This window comes from Oncorhynchus gorbuscha, linkage group LG07 (genome assembly GCF_021184085.1).
Source record: "Oncorhynchus gorbuscha isolate QuinsamMale2020 ecotype Even-year linkage group LG07, OgorEven_v1.0, whole genome shotgun sequence".
In the NCBI taxonomy this organism is placed as follows: Eukaryota; Metazoa; Chordata; class Actinopteri; order Salmoniformes; family Salmonidae; genus Oncorhynchus; species Oncorhynchus gorbuscha.
In genome coordinates this window covers 32,166,819-32,186,361 of record NC_060179.1, presented here as the reverse complement: position 1 = coordinate 32,186,361, position 19,543 = coordinate 32,166,819, and the positions used below count along the sequence as shown (strand labels likewise).

At 41.8% G+C, this 19,543-nt stretch overlaps 1 protein-coding gene across 1 annotated transcript in view; it reads left to right on the top strand.

Moving 5' to 3' along the window:
* The window catches only part of si:ch211-285f17.1 (sickle tail protein homolog), a 187,465-nt gene that overhangs the window by 101,360 nt on the left and 66,562 nt on the right, over positions 1-19,543 (top strand). Inside the window, exon 2 of the mRNA XM_046356220.1 lies at positions 7,699-7,991. Coding sequence (XP_046212176.1) covers positions 7,699-7,991 — 293 coding nt within the window. The remainder of the gene's footprint in view (positions 1-7,698; positions 7,992-19,543) is intronic.

Genomic DNA, 19,543 nt, shown 5'->3' with positions numbered 1-19,543 from the left:
CACAGAGAAGGAGAGCCCACAGGCTTTGGTAGCGGGCCATGTCAGTGGCACTGTATTGTCCTCAAAGCAAGAAAATAAGTTGTTTAATTTGTCTGGAAGCAAGACTTCGATGTCCGCGATGGGGCTGGTTTTCTTTTTGTAATCTGTGATTGTCTGTAGACCCTGCCACATACGTCTCGCATTTATAGGTGCTTTTCACTGAGCTGACAGGACCAGCATGGAAAATATCATGATCGATCAGCAATCAGCTTCCTCTCAAAGTAAAACTGTGTCTGTGTCTCTGAGGCTGTCTACACTAGACAATTGCATGTAACTTCTGCTATCAGAATACGAAGACCACATTGAGGAATGTTATTTAGATAATAATTACAATTGTTCGGCTACATTTATGCAATCCCTTTAGCTTTGCTAGCAAGCTGGCTAGTTACAGAAGTTAGCTGGCTTGTTAGCTACAGTAGTTGGTACTGCCATCAAGTTGTGGTTATAATCAGTGTTATAATCAGATTTAGCCTGTTCCACCATTTACAGAATGCATACTGGCATTGTAATATAGCGCGGGAAAAGGGAATCCGGACACAATGTGGACACGGTATATGTAAGTGGAGACACATGACGTGATCAGAACTCCATGATCAGAATACAAAAGCTGCATGAACTGTCAAGTCTAGACGCGTCCAAATGGCACCCTATTCCGTATATAGTGCACTACTTTTCATCAAAGCCTTTTTGCAAAAAAAAAGTGGTGCGATATGCAGGGAATAGAGTGTCATTTGGGACACACGCATAGCCTACTGCCCATCTTGTTCATCTTGTTCAGCCCTGGCGGGTTGGCAGAGCACATTTTATAGGCAGCTGATGGGTATGAGGAAGGCAACGAGTTCCAGCGAAGGACATGGCATGAATCAGATGGTCTGGACTCATACGACTCCCGAGAATACAATGAACCTTTATGCGCTAAGGGAGTGAGTCTATTGCAACAGGCAAGGGAGTGAAACATGGCCCGTATGGATCACGTGTGGGCGAGCACACTAGCGTGCATGTGTCCATCAGAGCGAGGTCTCTCATCCAAAAGGGTATATAGAAAAACATCCACATATGTACCTTCGGATTGGGTTTTTCGAAATGACCACATCTGATATTCCAGCTCTTACGCTGAACATTTTCAACACAGAAGAATGGATATTGTTTCTCCCCATATCAACAGGGGAGTACATGTCTGTAGACTGTTGTGGACGTAGTTACGCACTGTGTGGACTTTGCTGTTGTTTGCACATTCCTCCGTAAATGACTAAGCAATGGTCCCAAATGGCACCATATTCCCTATATAGTTCACTACTTTTAACCAGGGGCCCTATGGGCCCTGGTCAAACAGTGCACATTATAGAGAGCATGGTGCCATTTGGGACCAGATTAACATTGAGTAAGGGGAGACAACAACGCAAAGGACCTTACCCTTAACAAGTCCCACAGTGTCACCCAGCAGAAATGTTGCATGTCATCTTTTGACCAAGACTATCATTTACTTAAAACTGGCAAATGGGAGAGAGGAAATTCTTTAGATTCCATATCGACACATTTCCCTTTTGTTACCTCTCGGGATACAAGGTCATTTCCCATCTGGGTGTTCACACTAGGGCCTTTGAGAGAGTGAGTATAATGTAGGGTTATATGGCAGGTTTTCTTTTTTGGGAATTTGAGTAGCGGAAACTGATTTGTTTGGGTGGTTTAAGGTGATAGGTACCAATGTACATTATATACTATGGGGATTCGGAACCTGTCTGTATATTTCGCCACCTCTTGCTGGGTAATATTTTTTATCCGTCTATTTGTTCAGAGGAAGAGTAGGGAGACAGGTTGGTTGAGTGTTTGGAATTTAAGAAGCGAAAACTGACTGGTTCAGGGGTAGCGGCATGCCATGTTTATACTAGGCTGTAGGGATTCCGGGTCAATGGTTTGATGGCTGTCTGGGGGGGTAAGTGGGTGGGAGTTCCACTTCTCTCCATATGTTTATGGAGACCTTATGACATTATGTCTCTTCTGACTCAACTATGTTTGGTCATGTGCTGACCCCTCCACTTTCAATTACATGGCCCACAAACTGTGCATTGATGTCTTCACGTTTGCTGTAAAGATGTTGAAACTGAGGAGGAAATACAAAATGTCAGACAACAAACAAGTAATCGGTTCCTGTTCGACACGCAGAGGGTCCCAACATGTCTGGAATATGTTTGCAGTCATGTACAGTACAGCAAACATATGTTTCAAGTCAATAGTACAGTCACACATTTTGACAAATATAAATATGGAGATTTATGTGATGGTTATTTTCGATTCACATAACCCTTATGATAGAGCAGGTCAGCTTTTGTTATGCTATGCATAAGTTACTCACAAAACAACTTTCATGGCAGCTGATGACTTAATAAGCCGCTGAGCAAAGATAAGTTGAGAGCCTTGTGTGATGAATGTAAACTAGCTATATTCCAGAAGTAGGTTATGACACATGGCTGGTTGCTTCTAAGTGGCACCCTATTCCCTTTAGAGTGCAGTACTTTGGACACAAGCCTGTCTCTGTGAGGGCTCCCTATGAGGTCAGGTCAGGAGAAACGGCTTACTGACAACAAAGACCAGAGAGTGCGGTGTGTGTGTGTGTGTGTGTGTGTGTGTGTGTGTGTGTGTGTGTGTGTGTGTGTGTGTGTGTGTGTGTGTGTGTGTGTGTGTGTGTGTGTGTGTGTGTGTGTGTGTGTGTGTGTGTGTGTGTGTGTGTGTGTGTGTGTGTGTGTGTGTGTGTGTGTGTGTGTGTACGGGCACGGGCACGTGCGTGTGTGAGTGAGTGAGAGTGGGTCAGACACCTGTTGGTCTGGGGCCCACTCTCTAACTGGAACGATATCAGAGGAGGCAACTTACACACATGTTTACTCTCTCCCTCTAACATACAAATGCACACACACCAAACCTTACACAACCTCAGGCAGGCAGGCAGGCAGTCAGTCAGTGGGTAGTTGGCCTGAGGCAGAGAAGCGGTGCTTGCTGTTCGTGCTGTGTCCTGGAATGTTGTTTGTTTCCTAAATCCCTACTGGTCACCTTTCTGGCTCTTAGTGGATCTCAAGCCTCTTTTTCATGTGAGCCTTGTCTGGAAGTCGACAGTTTGGAACTATTTGGAAGTCAACAGTAGCCTGTGTTGTTCCTCTATTTCTGCTAACCCGTTTTCCTCACACCCAGTTTGTTACTCCTGGGTTTAAAATGGAAGAAGGGAGAGGAGGAACTGAAGAGATAGGAGAGGACGAGGTATTCTATTCTATTCTAGAATGTTCAAGTCTTGTGGAAGGTAAGGAACCTGAAACTGAAAGAGAATCTGCAGGGAAGTGGCTGATTTGAACGTTTCTGATGCATACAGTAGCTTAGTCAGTTAGAAATTGTTTGAGGGTTAAAAATAGGCCCGTAAGTACATCAGCCATGCGGCTACACTTAACTACAGGAGGTGTTAGGCTGGCGGGATATCTTTCATTAGCTGTCCTGTGGCAGTGCTTGCTGCTATGTTCCTAGCTACATTACACCCATTCACAGTGGTTAACTGATCTTGAATCAAAGTGTATTGGTCATGTACACAGATTTAAAGGTGTTCTAGCAGGTGCAGCGAATTCTTTTTTTGCAAATGCAATGTAAATAAAAAAATATATATATATAAAAAAATCTAAACAAGAAATCAAGAAATAACTATCTATGTAGATATATTAGAGTGAGCATGTGTGAGAATCCAGAATGTAATTACAGTATGTATACAAGTATGTGGATACCCTCTTCAAATGATTTCAGCCACACCCGTTGCTGACAGGGTTATAGAATCGAGCACACAGCCATGCAATCTCCATGGACAAACATTGCCTGTAGAATGGCCTTACTGAAGAGCTCATTGACTTTCAACGTGGCACCGTCATAGGATGCCACCTTTCCAACAAGTCAGTTCGTCAAATTTCTGTCCTGCAAGAGCTGCCCCTGGAGCAGTGGAAAAGCGTTCTCTGGAATGATGAATCACGCTCCACGATCTGGCAGTCCGACAGAAAAACATCTGGGTTCGGGGGGGATGACAGGAGATCGCTACCTGCCCCAATGCATAGTGCCAACTGTAATGTTTGGCGGAGGAGGAATTATAGTCTGGGGCTGTTTTTCATGGTTCGAGCGAGGCCCATTAGTTCCAGTGAAACATGTATCCACATAGTTTTGGTCATGTCGTGTATATTAGAGTGAGCATGTGTGAGAATCCAGAATATAAATATGTGGTCTGTATACACATGATTTAATTTGGAAAAGAAAATGGTATGTTCAGTAGCAGGTATATTGAGCTATGTTGAGTACACAGTACATACATACACAGTGAGTAAACAACAGTATATAAACAGAATATGAAGTGACCAGCATTCAATGACTCTAAATACATGGGGCATTAGTCTCAAGGTTCAGGGCAGAGTACTGGGCACTGGCTAGCGATGCCTGTTCAACAGTCTGATGGCCTAGAGATAGAGGCTGTTTTTCAGTCTTGGTCTAGACAGAGTTGACTGTTAGTTGTGTAGGTGGAAATCTCCATGTGAATACGTTTCCTATCCATGTTGTCAGTTCATTATCTTTATGTGTTCACACTGAGTGACAGTGGTTTACAGACTGGAAACACTAGAAACACTTCTGTGTGGGTGCAAAGCGGAGTGAATGTCACGTTGGAGTCACACCCATGTACTTTTATTTGGAGAGTTAGGACACATAAGACAGCAGGAATGGAAACACGGTTGTTGGACGCTTTTCACATGACTGCCACAGCTTGGAGATGGTAGACATTGTTGTTGAGAGAGCTGGTAGGAGGAAAGATTTCCCGTGCACTCCCAACATCTCAAAACATGCGGCCTTTGCAACGCCTACGCGATGTGGCCCCATTTGTAAAAGCCTGAAGTATCTCCCGTCTCAAGTATCTATGAACAGATGAACAGAAAATAATGGTTTCGCTTGTATTCACATTAAACCGATCAAGCACCACTTTACAATGCTGTCTCAGAATTTCCTAATTGAAAAAACGAAGGTCAACTTTTCCACTTAAAAAGGGGCAACCTGGGATTCAACAACGCCTTGACACGTTATTTTGTTGATGTACCAATCCCAGATTCCTCCTTTAAACCGGGAAGCAGTGAAAACCATCTGTTGAAATGCCCACTTTATAATCTCCTCCGCCGTGCTTGACCTAGAGAGAGACAAATCCTGAAGTAACATCCCTAGCCATAGACAGACCCTTATTTTTCACCATTAGCCTTTGAAAGGTACACGTCATGGCCGTACCTGCCGTCGAGAGAAAACAAGGCAACAGATCAGACCTGCCTCACTACTCTCTCCCTGTGTTTTCACACTCCACCGCTCCCCTCTTCCTCTCCTCCTCCTCCTCACCTGTGCTTCATGCCCCAGCCCTACGCAGAACCAACAGCCTGGAAGAGTTGCGGCTCGGGGTTAAAAGAGTATGTGTCAGCACGCGGATCCATGGGATAGCTTTCAGTCTCACCGCAAGCCCCTGACTGTCAGAAGCACACTGGATGCGTCCCAAATGGCATCCTATATAGTGCACTATAAAAAGTAGTGAAGTAGTATTCAAAAGTAGTGCACTAGAAAGAGTGTATATATATATATATATATGGTATCATTTGGGATGCAACCACTGCCCAGCCCGAGCCAAAATGTTTCCCCCATTGATCTGTAGTGTTTAGGCTCAGTCCCAGGGGATTGATTTATGCCAAGATGAAAGACTGTTGAACGGAAGGAAATGCTTCTCATTCTCCCTTTAGTATTTTAAGATTGAAGATCATGTAGATATACTGTAATGGGTAATTAAAAGTATAAATTAATTTGTTGTAACGGAGTTGAATGGAGTTACAATATTTGTTTTTCATTAGAGATACAGTTTCTGTTTTTGCTGTAATTTCACGTTGTATCAAAGTTGACAGTCGAGAGAATGATGTTATTCCAAGTCAAGATGGCTGCCGTGAGTAAGTTATTAAAACATCCTAAAGGATGTTAATGGAAGGAATGCCATTTCCTCCTGAAAACACTGACTTTGACATTACGAATGGCTTTAGTCAGCGACTTCTGTTCACTGTGAGGATGCCATTTCCCAACCGTCTGTATATACAAACAGATTCTCTGGATAACATTCTCTCTCTCCCAGACAGATTTTGAACGTTTGCCCAGGCTTTTGAAAGTGAGGAGAGTTTAAAGTGAACAGCTGCTTCAGTTTAATGTTTTCATCACTGATGTTATTTTTGTCATATTCAATCTGAAGTTCAGATCACTGAGATAAACAATGTGTGATGAGGTGGGCGCCTGCATCCTAAATGCCGTCCTATTTCCTTTATAGTGCACTACTTTTGACCAGGGTAGTGCACTATCTAGGGAATAGGGTGCTATTTTGGGACTAGTCTGCAGTACTGAATTGTTATAAGGATGTTCCTATCCTGGAAAATATCAATATCCCACTTTATGATCTGATGATGCTTCATGCAAATGTATTTTTCCTTTGTCTAAATTTCTAGAACATTCTCTCAGATAAATGATTAGGTAACATCACAATGCCGCTCATGGTGTTCTTGGATGCCTAACAAGCTACTATTTTTTTGGGGGAGCTATCATTCAGGAGAGAACTGATGCTCTTTTCAGTTGGAGAATCGGAAATAGAACCGAGTATACCAAACAAGATCACTGCTCTCCCTTGTTTATGTCAATACATGTCCGTTCGGGTTCATTTTGAAAGTATCGCCCGAGGGTTTACTGTAAGGTAAATAACCTGCACAATAGATAAATGATAAATGACATCGGAGAGAGTACCTACCCTGTGATGTCATGGGGCAGAGTTTAAGCTTGACTAGAGCACGTCATCCAGTCCCTGGTTTAGATCCAGTAGGTGTGTAGGTTTTACCAAAGGCAGTAGGTTTATCGATTTAGCTCCAGTATCTCTGGCAAACCTGGGTTCAAATACTACTTCAAATATTTTAAACACTTTTAGCGTTTACTTTAGCCTACCTGGAGTGCCAAATGGGTGGGGTTTGCCATTTTGAAACTATTCTATTGGTTCCATTGCCCCAGGCAAGCTCAATCAAGCCCAGATAAAGCATTTTACATGATTTCAAATAGTATTTGAACCCAGGTCTGATCTGTAGATGCATTCTTTTATGTCTAGACTGACATTTCATAATAGCCATAATGTCTCAATGGCTACAGTGGGATCATTCAGTAGTCCCCTGATAATGTTTTTTACAGGTTGTGTGTATCTGCACCAATTCCCTTTTCCCTGGTCTCTTTCCCTTTTGGTTTGGGAAAATGTCATTATGATTATGTAGTAATTAAGTTAGAGCACGGAGACTGGATCTTTCCCAGTCTGGCTGGTCCACTGGTGTTTGTGGTTAGGTCTCTGACTCAGACTATAGTTTTATAGTCATGTGTGCCTTCAAAGTTTAACTATGCACCTAAGGACACACACACACACGCTGTGTTTTCCTGTGTAGTAAATTATTGGGCGGGCCATACATGTAAAAACGCCCACTACCCCGCCCACCGCCACACCCTCCACCTAAAGCCCATTTTTGTGCAAGGAGAAACCCTGCACACACACCAATGGAATAGTGATCCTGTACCTGTATATTCACCCGAACCCTTGCCCTCTCTCTCCAGAGCAAACCAAAAGCAACCTAAAGGTGACCTCCCCTGAGGACTCTGAGCAGCTGAGCAGCAGGCAGGGTCCCCCGAATGGGACCCCCACCCGGGCCCAGGACCCCAAAGGCAACGGCAGCCGCACCGTCCCCCGCAGGCACACGTTAGGGGGGGCGCGCAGCTCACAAGAGATCCTGGCCATGCAGCCCTCAGACATGGACAAAAAGAGGGAAGCCTTCCTGGAGCACCTGAAGCAGAAGTACCCTCACCACGCCTCGGCCATCATGGGCCACCAGGAGAGGCTCCGGGAACAGGTTAGTGACGAACAGGTTAGTGGCAGTGGACTACTTCATTACATATTTTGACTTACATGGTCTACTGGTTTGGGCTGGTCTAGTGGTTTGAATCCGACCTACTGCTATTCTAGCACACTCTCCCCTCCCACCTTTCCTGTCAGTCTTTTACTGTCCTTTCACCTTGGATGTATTGTGTAATTTTTCTTATCCTCTCCGAGCATCATGTCACAATATCACCATACTGTACAGTACCAGTCAAATGTTTGCACACACCTACTCATTCAAGGGTTTTTCTTTGACTATTTCCTACATTGTTGAATAATCGTGAAGACATCAAAACTATGAAATAACGCATATGGAATCATGTAGTAACCAAAAAAGGGTTAAACAAACACAAATATATTTTAGATTCTTCAAAGTAGCCACCTTTTGCCTTGTTGACAGCTTTGAACACTCTTGGCATTCTCTCAACTAGCTTCACCTGGAATGCTTTTCCAACAGTCTTGAAGGAGTTCCCACATTTACTGAGCACTTGCTGGCTGCTTTTCCTTCATTCTGCGGTCCAACACATCGCAACCCATCTCAATTGGGTTGAGGTTGGGTGATTGTGGAGGCCAGGTCATCTGATGCAGCACTCCATCACTCTCCTTCTTGGTCAAATAGCCCTTACACAGCCTGGAGGTGTACTGGGTCATTATCCTGTTGAAAAACAAATGATAGTCCCACTAAGCACAATGGGATGGGGTATCGCTGCAGAATGCTGTGGTAGCCATGCTGGTTAAGTGTGCCTTGAATTATAAATAAATCATTGCCATTGTCACCAGCAAAGCATCCCCACACCATCACACCTCCTCCATGCTTTACGGTGGAAACCACACATGCAGATATCATCCGTTCACCAACTGCGTCTCACGATGACACACGGTGGTTGGAACCAAAGATCTCTAATTTGGACCCACCGGTCTAATGTCCATTGCTCGTGTTTCTTGGCCCAAGCAAGTCTTTTCTTCTTATTGGTGTCCTTTAGTAGTGGTTTCTTTGCAGCAATTTGACCATTAAGGCCCGATTCACACAGTCTCCTCTTGACAGTTGATGTTGAGGTGTGTCTGTTACTTAAACTTATCCTCTGCAGCAGAGGTAATTATGCGTCTTCCTTTCCTGTGGCGGTCCTCATGAGAGCCAGTTTCATCAAATCAAATTGAAATCAAATCCAATGTTATTTGTCACATGCGCCGAATCATATCGCTTGGTAGTTTTTGCGACTTCACTTGAAGAAACAAAGTTCTTCAAATGTTCCAGATTGACTGACCTTGATTTCTTAAAGTAATGATGGACTGTCATTTCTCTTTGCTTATTTGAGCTGTTCTTGCCATAATATGGTTTTGGTATTTTACCAAATAAGGCTATATACTGTATACCACCCCTAGCTTGTCACAACACAACTGAGTGTATCAAACGCATTAAGAAGGAAAGAAATTCCACAAATGTACTTTTAAGACTTTTAATTGAAAGGCCTTCCAGGTGGCTACCCAATGAAGCTGGTTGAGAGAAGCTGTCATCAAGGCAAAGGGTGGCTCCTTTAAAGAATCTCAAATATAAAATCTGTTTTGATTTTTTAAATACTTTTTTGGTTACTACATTCTACAATGTAGAAAATAGTCATTAAAAAAAAACCATAAACCCTTGAATGAGTAGGTGTGCTCAAACTTTTGACTGGTACTATATATCTTCAGTCATCACCACAACATTCTATTAAGTGTCTAACTTCCTTGGTCTATGGGAGCTTGAATCACTCTGCAACAATGTGAGATATTTCTCTGTGGGCTTTATTCACTCAACATACTGCTCTACTTTTGTCAAGGAATTTTGTAAAAATGTGACAAAAGGTTTCCAAGGGTGGTACTGGCTTTTATAATCTGCCTCATGAACCAGGTTTCCAGCCAAACTTTTAATGCGAGTGAAGTACACGTTGAATAAATTAAAAAAATGTCAAGACAGGCTTGAAGGAAACAGCAAATTTGTCGGTAAGGTTTCCAAATGTCGACACAAAGTATGGTAGGTGGGATCTTTGTGTGTCTGTAAAATGTATTATGCAAGAAATGGCGGCAGAAATGCATTTATGTTGAAATAGGGATATAATAACCATCATATCGAAGTAAACTTTGAGTCGCACAATTATTCTCCCACTACAACTCAGGAAAACATACAGTTTAATAGGCTACAGATCAAAAATGCTCTGAATGATGAAGTTCACAGGGTGGTGAAAGTGCACAGTGATGGCCTTGATGTTCCTTTCCAACAAATGTTGAGGGTCTTATTCTAGTGACATGATGGTCGATGCTTGGCCGCCATCTGACAAATACAAATAATCTTGCTCTTATCCATAATAATAATCTCGTCATGTAGGTAGCCTACACGCACTGTATCTGCGAGCTGTTGGCTAGAGGCAAGTGCCAAGACCAGAGTAATCACATTTGCCTTTTAACGCCACCGGTTTTGTAACAAAACTATTGGTAGAGTTGAGAATGCGATGGAAACACATTGAACTTTAGATTGTTATTCATTACATGAAAACTTAAGCGAAAAAGTAACTTTTATGTGTACTATGTCATCACACACTGCTTTTTATCCGCAACAAGTCCGTTTGGTGGAGCATACCACTGGTGAGCAAATTTGCATATTTTCTTTATGCAGATTTGAGAATATTTGCATGGAAATCTCGCACCAATTGGATGGAAACCTAGCTAGTGGCTTATACCTTTAACTCTATTCTGATAGAATATTTCACCTCAAGGGAATCATTTATAATCAAGCTGATGGCTGCACCACCAGTGACATTGCTGAAGAACCAGCTTTTGATAGAGCAGGGCAAGGGTAGCCTATAAGGGTTTGTTCTTTAATCAGACTAAATGGAAAACAAGCAATGGTTATAGGAAATAAGTTCAATACGTGTCACTGGATCATGTCTTCTCTTGTTCCATGATGGGCATATAGCCTACAATAAGTTTGTTTTACTCACATCCAAACTAATAACCGGAGCTGGCTAATAATGTACAATAGCCTACATACATTGATAAAAAGGGAATGTCCGCTCACTGTGTTGCTGCTCCCAAGTGTGATCTTTTAATAATGCTTTGGTGATTAAGTATATTTTATTTTATTTGCAGGATTGAAAATAAAAAAAACAGCCTTCCTTGAGAGGAGGGAAGGGTGTGCTTGATTTTTAATCAAAAGAAATTAAATGTGGAAAAAATGTATGTTTTTTAAATGTTTCTAAATACGAGGTTCACAGGCATAAAAATCACATAAATAGAGCCCCTGGACTGTTAAGTAATTTGGTATTTTTCTTATTTGGTTCAGGTGACAGTCCAATTGCAAAACTATTTCTCCCTGTTTTGCCATAGGTTAAAATCCATTCCATAAATCTAGTTGTCACATTTTTGTCTCCTTAGACTGCTCCAAGATTGTTTTTTTTTTTTGTCTGGTGTAGAAAAGGTCAACTTTAGGCTCCTTTTCAATGAGGTGAATTAGATCTGGGCACATACAGGGCCGGTTTCCCAGACACAGATTAAAGCTAGTCTTGGACTAAGAGCCATTGTCAATTTAAAATCTCAATTTAAATAGCTTTTTAGTACAGGACTAAGATGTTCACATTCACTATTTCACAATCTAGCTCCCACTAGCTGCTTATCACATTGGCCATTCCTTAATAATAATGACCAATAAATAACCATTGATTCATCATAAGAATCCTTTCTTTACCAACACAGTAAGAGCAGTGTGATTTAAGTATAGAGTAAAGATTGTTAAAGTGAGTCTGCATCCCAAATGACACCCTATTCCCTATATATTTCACTACTTTTGACCAGAGCCGGCCCTTTTGACCAGTAGTGCAAAAGTAGTGCACTATAAAAGGAATAGGGTACCATTTGGGACACAACCTAAGAGTCCTTAGACAATGAAAAATGTTGGTTGCTGTGTCACCCTTAGGGCAACCGGGGCAAGGAGGAGAAGGTATGGGGGAAGGAGCAGTAGAATCTCAGTAGACCTTTGGTTCACCTGGCCTCTCTGTTTGTGTTTGCGTTGGTTCAGAGGATACAAAAGGGAGTGGTCACCTGGCTTCATAGCCAAAACAATAGAGCTGGGCACAAAGCCATCGGGGTATAGTGGCTGTGTGTGTGGGGGGTGGGGTCAGAAAGAGACAAAACTAATAGCTTAATACCTATTTCTGCAACATAGTTGTCTATAGGCGATGTGTGTATATCTTGCCTGTATTTTAACTTAAAATAAGAAAGCAAAAATGTGTTGTCTGAGATATTGGTAGTTATACAGGTAAGTTCCGTTTTGAAATGGGTGGAGTTTAAATTGCTATGGAGACTCATGATGTCACTGCTTGAGGGGCTCCGTTTTCATTTAGGTGTCTTTTGGAGTGGAAGGGTGAATGCCAGAACGCAAGAACTCACGCAAGAAAAAATAGTATTGTCCGAAGGCATGGCTCTTTCCCACTTATCTGAATTCTGCATGGAAATACAAATAATCACATTCTGACAAAGGCACGAGTAAACTTTCTCCGCAGTTTGATATAAGGTAGGCTATTGTACAGTAGGTTATTAATTCTCTTTCATATGTTTTGTATGCATTTTCGAATTCTTAGATCAGTTCGAACATGTATGTTATTCTTATTGAAACTTCCATTGTATGCGAATGCGATAGAATAGATGCATGAGCTCATTTTGCAACAGTTATTTGATTTGAACCGCTGTGCATACGCGAATCAGGACAAGCAACGGTGGGCTATCAGGTGCTCCAACGGGGGCGGCATCGGGATGCTGAAAAAGTTGGCGCTTCAGTTTAGTAACAAAGCAATAACATGCTACGGTAGTCATGTTGTCCTGCACTGGTTTTTCCCAACACCTTCATAATAACATCAAGAGAAGTTAGAGCGTCATAATTCGGGTTGATATTGAACTGGTATCAGTAAAGGCGCGCGTTTTATACCGAGGTAAAATAAGTTTTACATTGGATATTCGGTTTTCTCCGTCAATAGCTATTGAACCAATGACGTATATAAACCCCGGATTGCTGATGCTATGTATTGGCCATTGAGAGGCTTTGAAGCCACCTGTTGGCCATATTGGCTCTCCCTAGTTCGAGCAATCCTACATTAGAATGAATGGAATTTGTTGATGTGGTGAGGACAGCAACATTATAAAGAAAATGTTATATATTTTTAAATGTTATTTTCTTTATGTTTAGCTCACGTTACATAATTTTAAAGTATGCCATCCAGCTATCTAAACATGTAGTAATCATGGCCGATTTACCGACCTGGCATGAACGGCACATGCCCAGGGGCCCTGACCTCCAGAGGGGGCATAAGTAATGGCAAAATGTGTGGAACTGCAGGAAATGAGCTGTACAACTGCACCCCCCCCCCAACAACAACAAAATTCTGTAAAGCAAACGTATTTGTTTACATTTTGTTTATAAAAGACTTTTCTGCTAACAGATCCCTCTGTATAAATTGTAGTTTTTAATCATGGTGCCGAGTTCATGTGAGTTAATGTGTAGCGGCTAATTGTAAAACTAATAGGCTATGTGTTTGTAGATGGACTGAGGTGAATGAAAACTACAGCAGCCAAGGTGATAATGGCTGGGGTCATTTTTGCTTGTTTTTGCTGTTCTCCAAATAGCATTAATCCCAGAGTTTAATCCCCGGATTTGGATTTCAATCTTCAATAGTTCTTTAACCAAGCTTGCCATCACTATGATAATGATATATTCTGCATCAAGGGTGGATAGAGAACAGTCCACGTCTATTATTACACATTTTTTAAATATCATTTTCATAGTCACGGCACACTTGTTGAAGACCTATTGGATTGTTCTCCATCCTTCCCTGATTTAGAATATAACATTTTCATAGTCATGGCGCACTTTGTTTAAAAGCTATTGCTGAAAGAAGACTGAATATCCAATAACAAACTAACTTTACCTTGGTGCAAATGATAGGATATTTCATAATCTCTCTAGATATATTCTTCTTTTTAAACTTTTAAACTATTCTGAATTACAAGTTTGAACAATGTGCCATTTTCAGTGGCTGTTTTGAGGAAAATGTTCCCTGACCCGTCGAATATCTAGGGCTATCTTTGTCGTGTTTGCAACAGAACCTTGCTCACCTCCATGTGTAGCCTACATTTGTGGACTCTTGTTGAATTTGGATGTCACACCATTGCAATATTTATTCTGCAAAAAAAATCTTGAGGTTGTCCAACTGTCAAATTGATTCCCTAGGCTACAGCTTTGACATGTCAACAAATGTGTGTGGTGCGTTGGTTTCTACTTCCTAGTATATCAGTTTACACTGAACCATTGGCGTTGTCTTCATGAAATCAATTTTTGTTGTAATGTTGTTGAACTGCGAAGCACTCACACATGATCCAAAATGTAAACAGGATGGCGCAATGAGAAAGACACTCGCTTTGTCTCCCAGAGTTGTAGTGCAGTAATTGTGTTACGTTTGCAAGGAACTGTTGTGGGTCATTCCGGGGTCGTGGTTCATTTGTTCTTTTACTGTATGGAGCTTTTGGAGCACAACGTCTCGTTTAGCGTCGCTTGTCTCGCAGAGTTTTCTCATGGCTGGAGTTCAAAGTCAACATATGCTAATGAGCAAATGGGAAGATCTGATTTGAAGAGTGGTGTGGGTGGCTTGTTGTTATGGAAGATGAGGCAAGATGGGGGTTTTTGCCAGCAAAAAAATAGGCCTACTGTTAAATGTTTGAAACAGGTTCTTACTAAAGAAGAAACTGAAGGATTGGCTTATTAGTCATGCACACAACTTTGTTATTTAGATCATTTTATTTTTTTACACTATAAGGTTCTATCTTTATTTTTTTGTCTAAATGTAGTTATTGACATAGCCTTGTTGGGTTCATTCATCTTTACCTGTATACACCAATTCATGTTGTTAAATTCAATGGAATACAAGGTCAAAAAAAAATAGCTGACACCATTCAAACCAATGAGGGTTCGCTACCTTAAAGCCAATTATCTCAGAATCACCATTTTGCAGATAGAACCTTATAGTCCCAAGTTCTCAAGACAAAACTGAGCTAACCATGGCCTAATATCACCTAAAATATAAACATACGTCAAGGAACTTTCCAAGGAGGTTTGATTTGTCAACAAAGTGGACTGAACCCTCTCACTCTTCAACTATCACGTCAATAACTCTAGCCCAACGTTATTGTTGTTGTTATAAGCAGTGTAGCCTAGAAGAAGCCCGAGGCAACAAGGCCATTCTCTCCCACGCTACTGTTTCCACACCGTCTTCCAGTCTCTGGCCCTATCAAAACAGGAAGAACAACAACAGTGGCAGCAGTGCTAGATAGCAGCCACTTTGTAATCTCACTTTGAGTTGAGGTTTCACGGGGCTTTATTCAAGGTTAAACAGAGGTCGGGAAGATGATATCTCTCTGTGCACAGTGGAAGTTGATGACTCCGTACCGAATGACTCACGCTCTTTTACAATTCCCACCCCCCAAGTCTCTCTTTCTCTCGCTCCCTGATCCCTCAACCCGTAACAAAACCAGAGACGTTTCATTTCCTCCTCTACTCATCATGCCTGTAAAGACCTGGATCACCCAAGGGAGATGAGATAGCTGCCCATGGCCCCGTCCTCTCTGCTGGGTATTGGATGAGCACGCACTGGAGCGCTTGATTGATCAAACCTCCTCTCCCCTCCCACACACTCGCATGCACACACACACACACACACACACACACACACACACACACACACACACACACACACACACACACACACACACACACACACACACACACACACACACACACACACACACACACACACACACACACACACACACACACACACACACACACACACACACACACACACACACACAGACTTGGACACACACCTTCCATGAGGGAGCTGAGCTGTGCCATGGCTTGCCTGGTCCTCAGTGTGAGGGATTACAGCCTCCATGTTAGGATAGCTATCTGCAGCTATGTGTACAGCCAGGCCAGGCCACTTTACTCTACCTGATACACTGGATGGTTCAGGCAGTTGCAGGGTGAACACAGTTGCAGAGTGGACACAAAATGACTTGCACACAGTTGCAGGGTGGACACAATTGCAGGGTGGACACAATTGCAGGGTGGACAGTGAAGAGAAGACTGGAAAGTAAGAAGAGCGAGTCTGAAGGGCATGGGTTGGATTCAAACCCATGTCAACTCTGGCATGCACTGAGTACCAAACATTATGAACACCTTACTAATATTGAGTTGCTCCCCCTTCTGCCTTCAGAACAGCCTCGATTAGTCGGGGCATGGAGGATGGAAGATGTCGAAAGCATTCCATAGGGATGCTGGCTCACACTGACGCCACTGCTTCCGACAGTTGTGTCGCTGGGTGTCCTTTGGGTGGTGGACCATTCTTGAAACATGTGAAACTGTTGAGCGTGAAACACCCAGCAGAGTTGCAGTTATGACACAAACCGGTGTGCCTGGCACCTACTACTATCCCCCGTTCAAAGGCACTTAAAAACGTTGTCTTGCCCACTCACCCTCTGAATGACACACATAGACAATCCATGTCTCAATTATCTCTTAAAAATCCTTCTTTAACCTGTCTCCTCTCCTTCATCTACACTGATTGAAGTGGATTTAACAAGTGACATCAATAAAGGATTATAGCTTCACCTGGATTCGCCTGGTCGGTGTATGTCATGGAAAGAGCAGGTGCTATTTGAGCAATATGGCACGAGGGGGTGTGGTATATGGCCAATATACCACGTCTATGGGCTGTTCTCATGCACGACACAGCGTGGAGTTCCTGGATACAGCTCTTAGCCATAGTATATTGGCCATATACCACAAACACCCCACATGCTTTATTGCTATTATAAACTGGTTACCAAAGTAATTAGAGCATTAAAAATAAATGTTATGTCATACCCGTGGTATACGGTCTGATATAATGTACCACTGCTGTCCGCCAATCAGCATTCAGGGCTCGAACCACCCTGTTTATAATAATGTTTTGTATACTTAGTGTATGTGTGCTAGGGTATGTGGCACTCACCGCTAGATCACACAGGACACAGGCTGTACATTTTCATTGGAAGCGCCATGGTTTATTAGCTGTCACATTCAGAATCACAATCCATAAAACTCATTGAGTGACTCATATCAGCAGATCAAGTACAGTTGAAGTCGGAAGTTTACATACACTTGGGTTTGGAGTCTTTAAAACTCGTTTGACAACCACGCCACAAGTTTCTTGTTAACAAACGATAGTTCTGGCAAGTTGGTTAGGACATCTACTTTGTGCATGACACAAGTAACTTTTCAAACAATTGTTTACAGACAGATTATTTCACTAATAATTCACTGCTTCACAATTTCAGTGGGTCAGAAGTTTACATACACTAAGTTGACTGTGCCTTCAAACAGCTTGGAAAATTCCAGAAAATGATGTCATGGCTTTAGAAGCTTCTGATAGGCTAATTGATATCATTTGAGGCAATTGGATGTGTACCTGTGGATGTATTTCAAGGCCTACCTTCAAACTCAGTGCCTTTTTTCTTGACATCATGGGACAATCAAAAGAAATCAGCCAAGTATCTATATCCACAGTAAAACGAGTCCTATATCAAGATAACCTGAAAGGCTGCTCAGCAAGGAAGAAGCCACTGCTCCAAAACCGTCATAAACAAGCCAGACTACGGTTTGCAACTGCACATGGTGACAAAGATCATACTTTTTGGAGAAATGTCCTCTGCTCTGATGAAATAAAAATAGCACTGTTTGGCCATAATGACCATCGTTATGTTTGGAGGAAAAGGGGGATACTTGCAAGACGAAGAACACCATGTTGTGGGGGTGCTTTGCTGCAGCAGGGACTGGTGCACTTCACAAAACAGATGGCATCGTGAGGAGGACAATTATGTGGATATATTGAAGCAACATCTCAAGACATCAGTCAGGATGTTAAAGCTTGGATGCAAATGGGCCTTCCAAATGGATAATGACCCCAAGCATACTTCCAATGTTGTGGCAAAATGGCTTAAGGACAACAAAGTCAAGGTATCAGAGTGGCCATCACAAAGCCCTGACCTCAATCCGATAGAACATTTGTGGAAAGAACTGAAAAAGCGTGTGCGAGCAAGGAGGCCTACAAACCTGACTCAGTTTCACCAGCTCTGTCAGGAGGAATGGGCCAAAATTCACCCAATTTATTGAGTGTATGTAAACTCCTGACTCACTGGGAATGTGGTGAAAGAACTAAAAGCTGAAATAAATAATAATCTCTACTTCTGACATTTCACATTCTTAAAATAAAGTGGTGATCCTAACTGACCTAAGACAGGGAATTTTTACTTGGATTAAATGTCAGGAATTATGAAAAACTGAGTTTAAATGTATTTGGCTAAGGTGTATGTGAACTTCCGACTTCAACTGACCTTCCGACCTCAATCTTCTCCCTTCCGTCTGAGAATTTATTCAATGTTTGCAACATTTGTCCGATCAAATCAAATCAAATTTATTTTTATTTTTGTCCGATCCCTTGCATACCTCTCTCCCCAGGATGTTGGCCCAGCTACACTGTTATTCCTTAACACCAAGGTCAGCTAGATAACAGTGGCACAGGGAGAAGCAACTCTCCCTCTCTGGCTGGAATTTGAGATCATCCACTGAAAGACGGAGAGAGAAATGCTGTCTCAGAACACATGCAGGAAAAAAAGTTCCCGTGTGATTCATTTGATTTATTCATTCTTATTGTCAGAGTTGATAGCACTATATTACTATGTTACTATACTACTATACTATATTCTTCCGATGTTTTATTGCTGTATTATATGTTAAATAACCTGAGGTGGTGTAATGGTTTGGAATCTAGGCCACTTCAAGACGTCTTACACGATGTGCATTGTGATACTGAAATTATTATTAGAAGACGTTAAGTAAACATAAATGAATATGTCGATGGACTGTGTCGTGTCTTTGGCTATGCCCGATTAAGTGATATGACATGCTATTCTATCAAATAATTTCTCTGTAATTAATATTACCTGATTGAGCTAATCATGTAAATGTAATTAAATAGAAAGTCAGGGGAATCACAAAATAATATTTATAGAGCTTTTATCTTCCGAATAAACTCTTAAAGACCTAGTAATATTTTACATCAATAGCAGTCAATATTAATTGTCACCTTATTTCAGTCTCATCTGAAAGTTGTAAATTGGATAACAAGTTGAATCAGCAATACAAAATTGCGTTTAATTATTTATTTACTAAATACCTAACTAATCACACAGAATTCTATATACACAGAATTAATCATACCTTGATTACAAATTATTACAAATTATTCACGAAGGAAAACATCCCTAGCAGAGAGAACAGAGAACAGATATGATAGCTGGTTACACAAAGAAAAGGGGCTGGGTTTGAGTGAAAGAGCGGGAAGACTGAGGAACAAAGGGAGAAGCGATGTCTCTATCATAAATACAGTATCTTATGCATTTTCCTTTGGA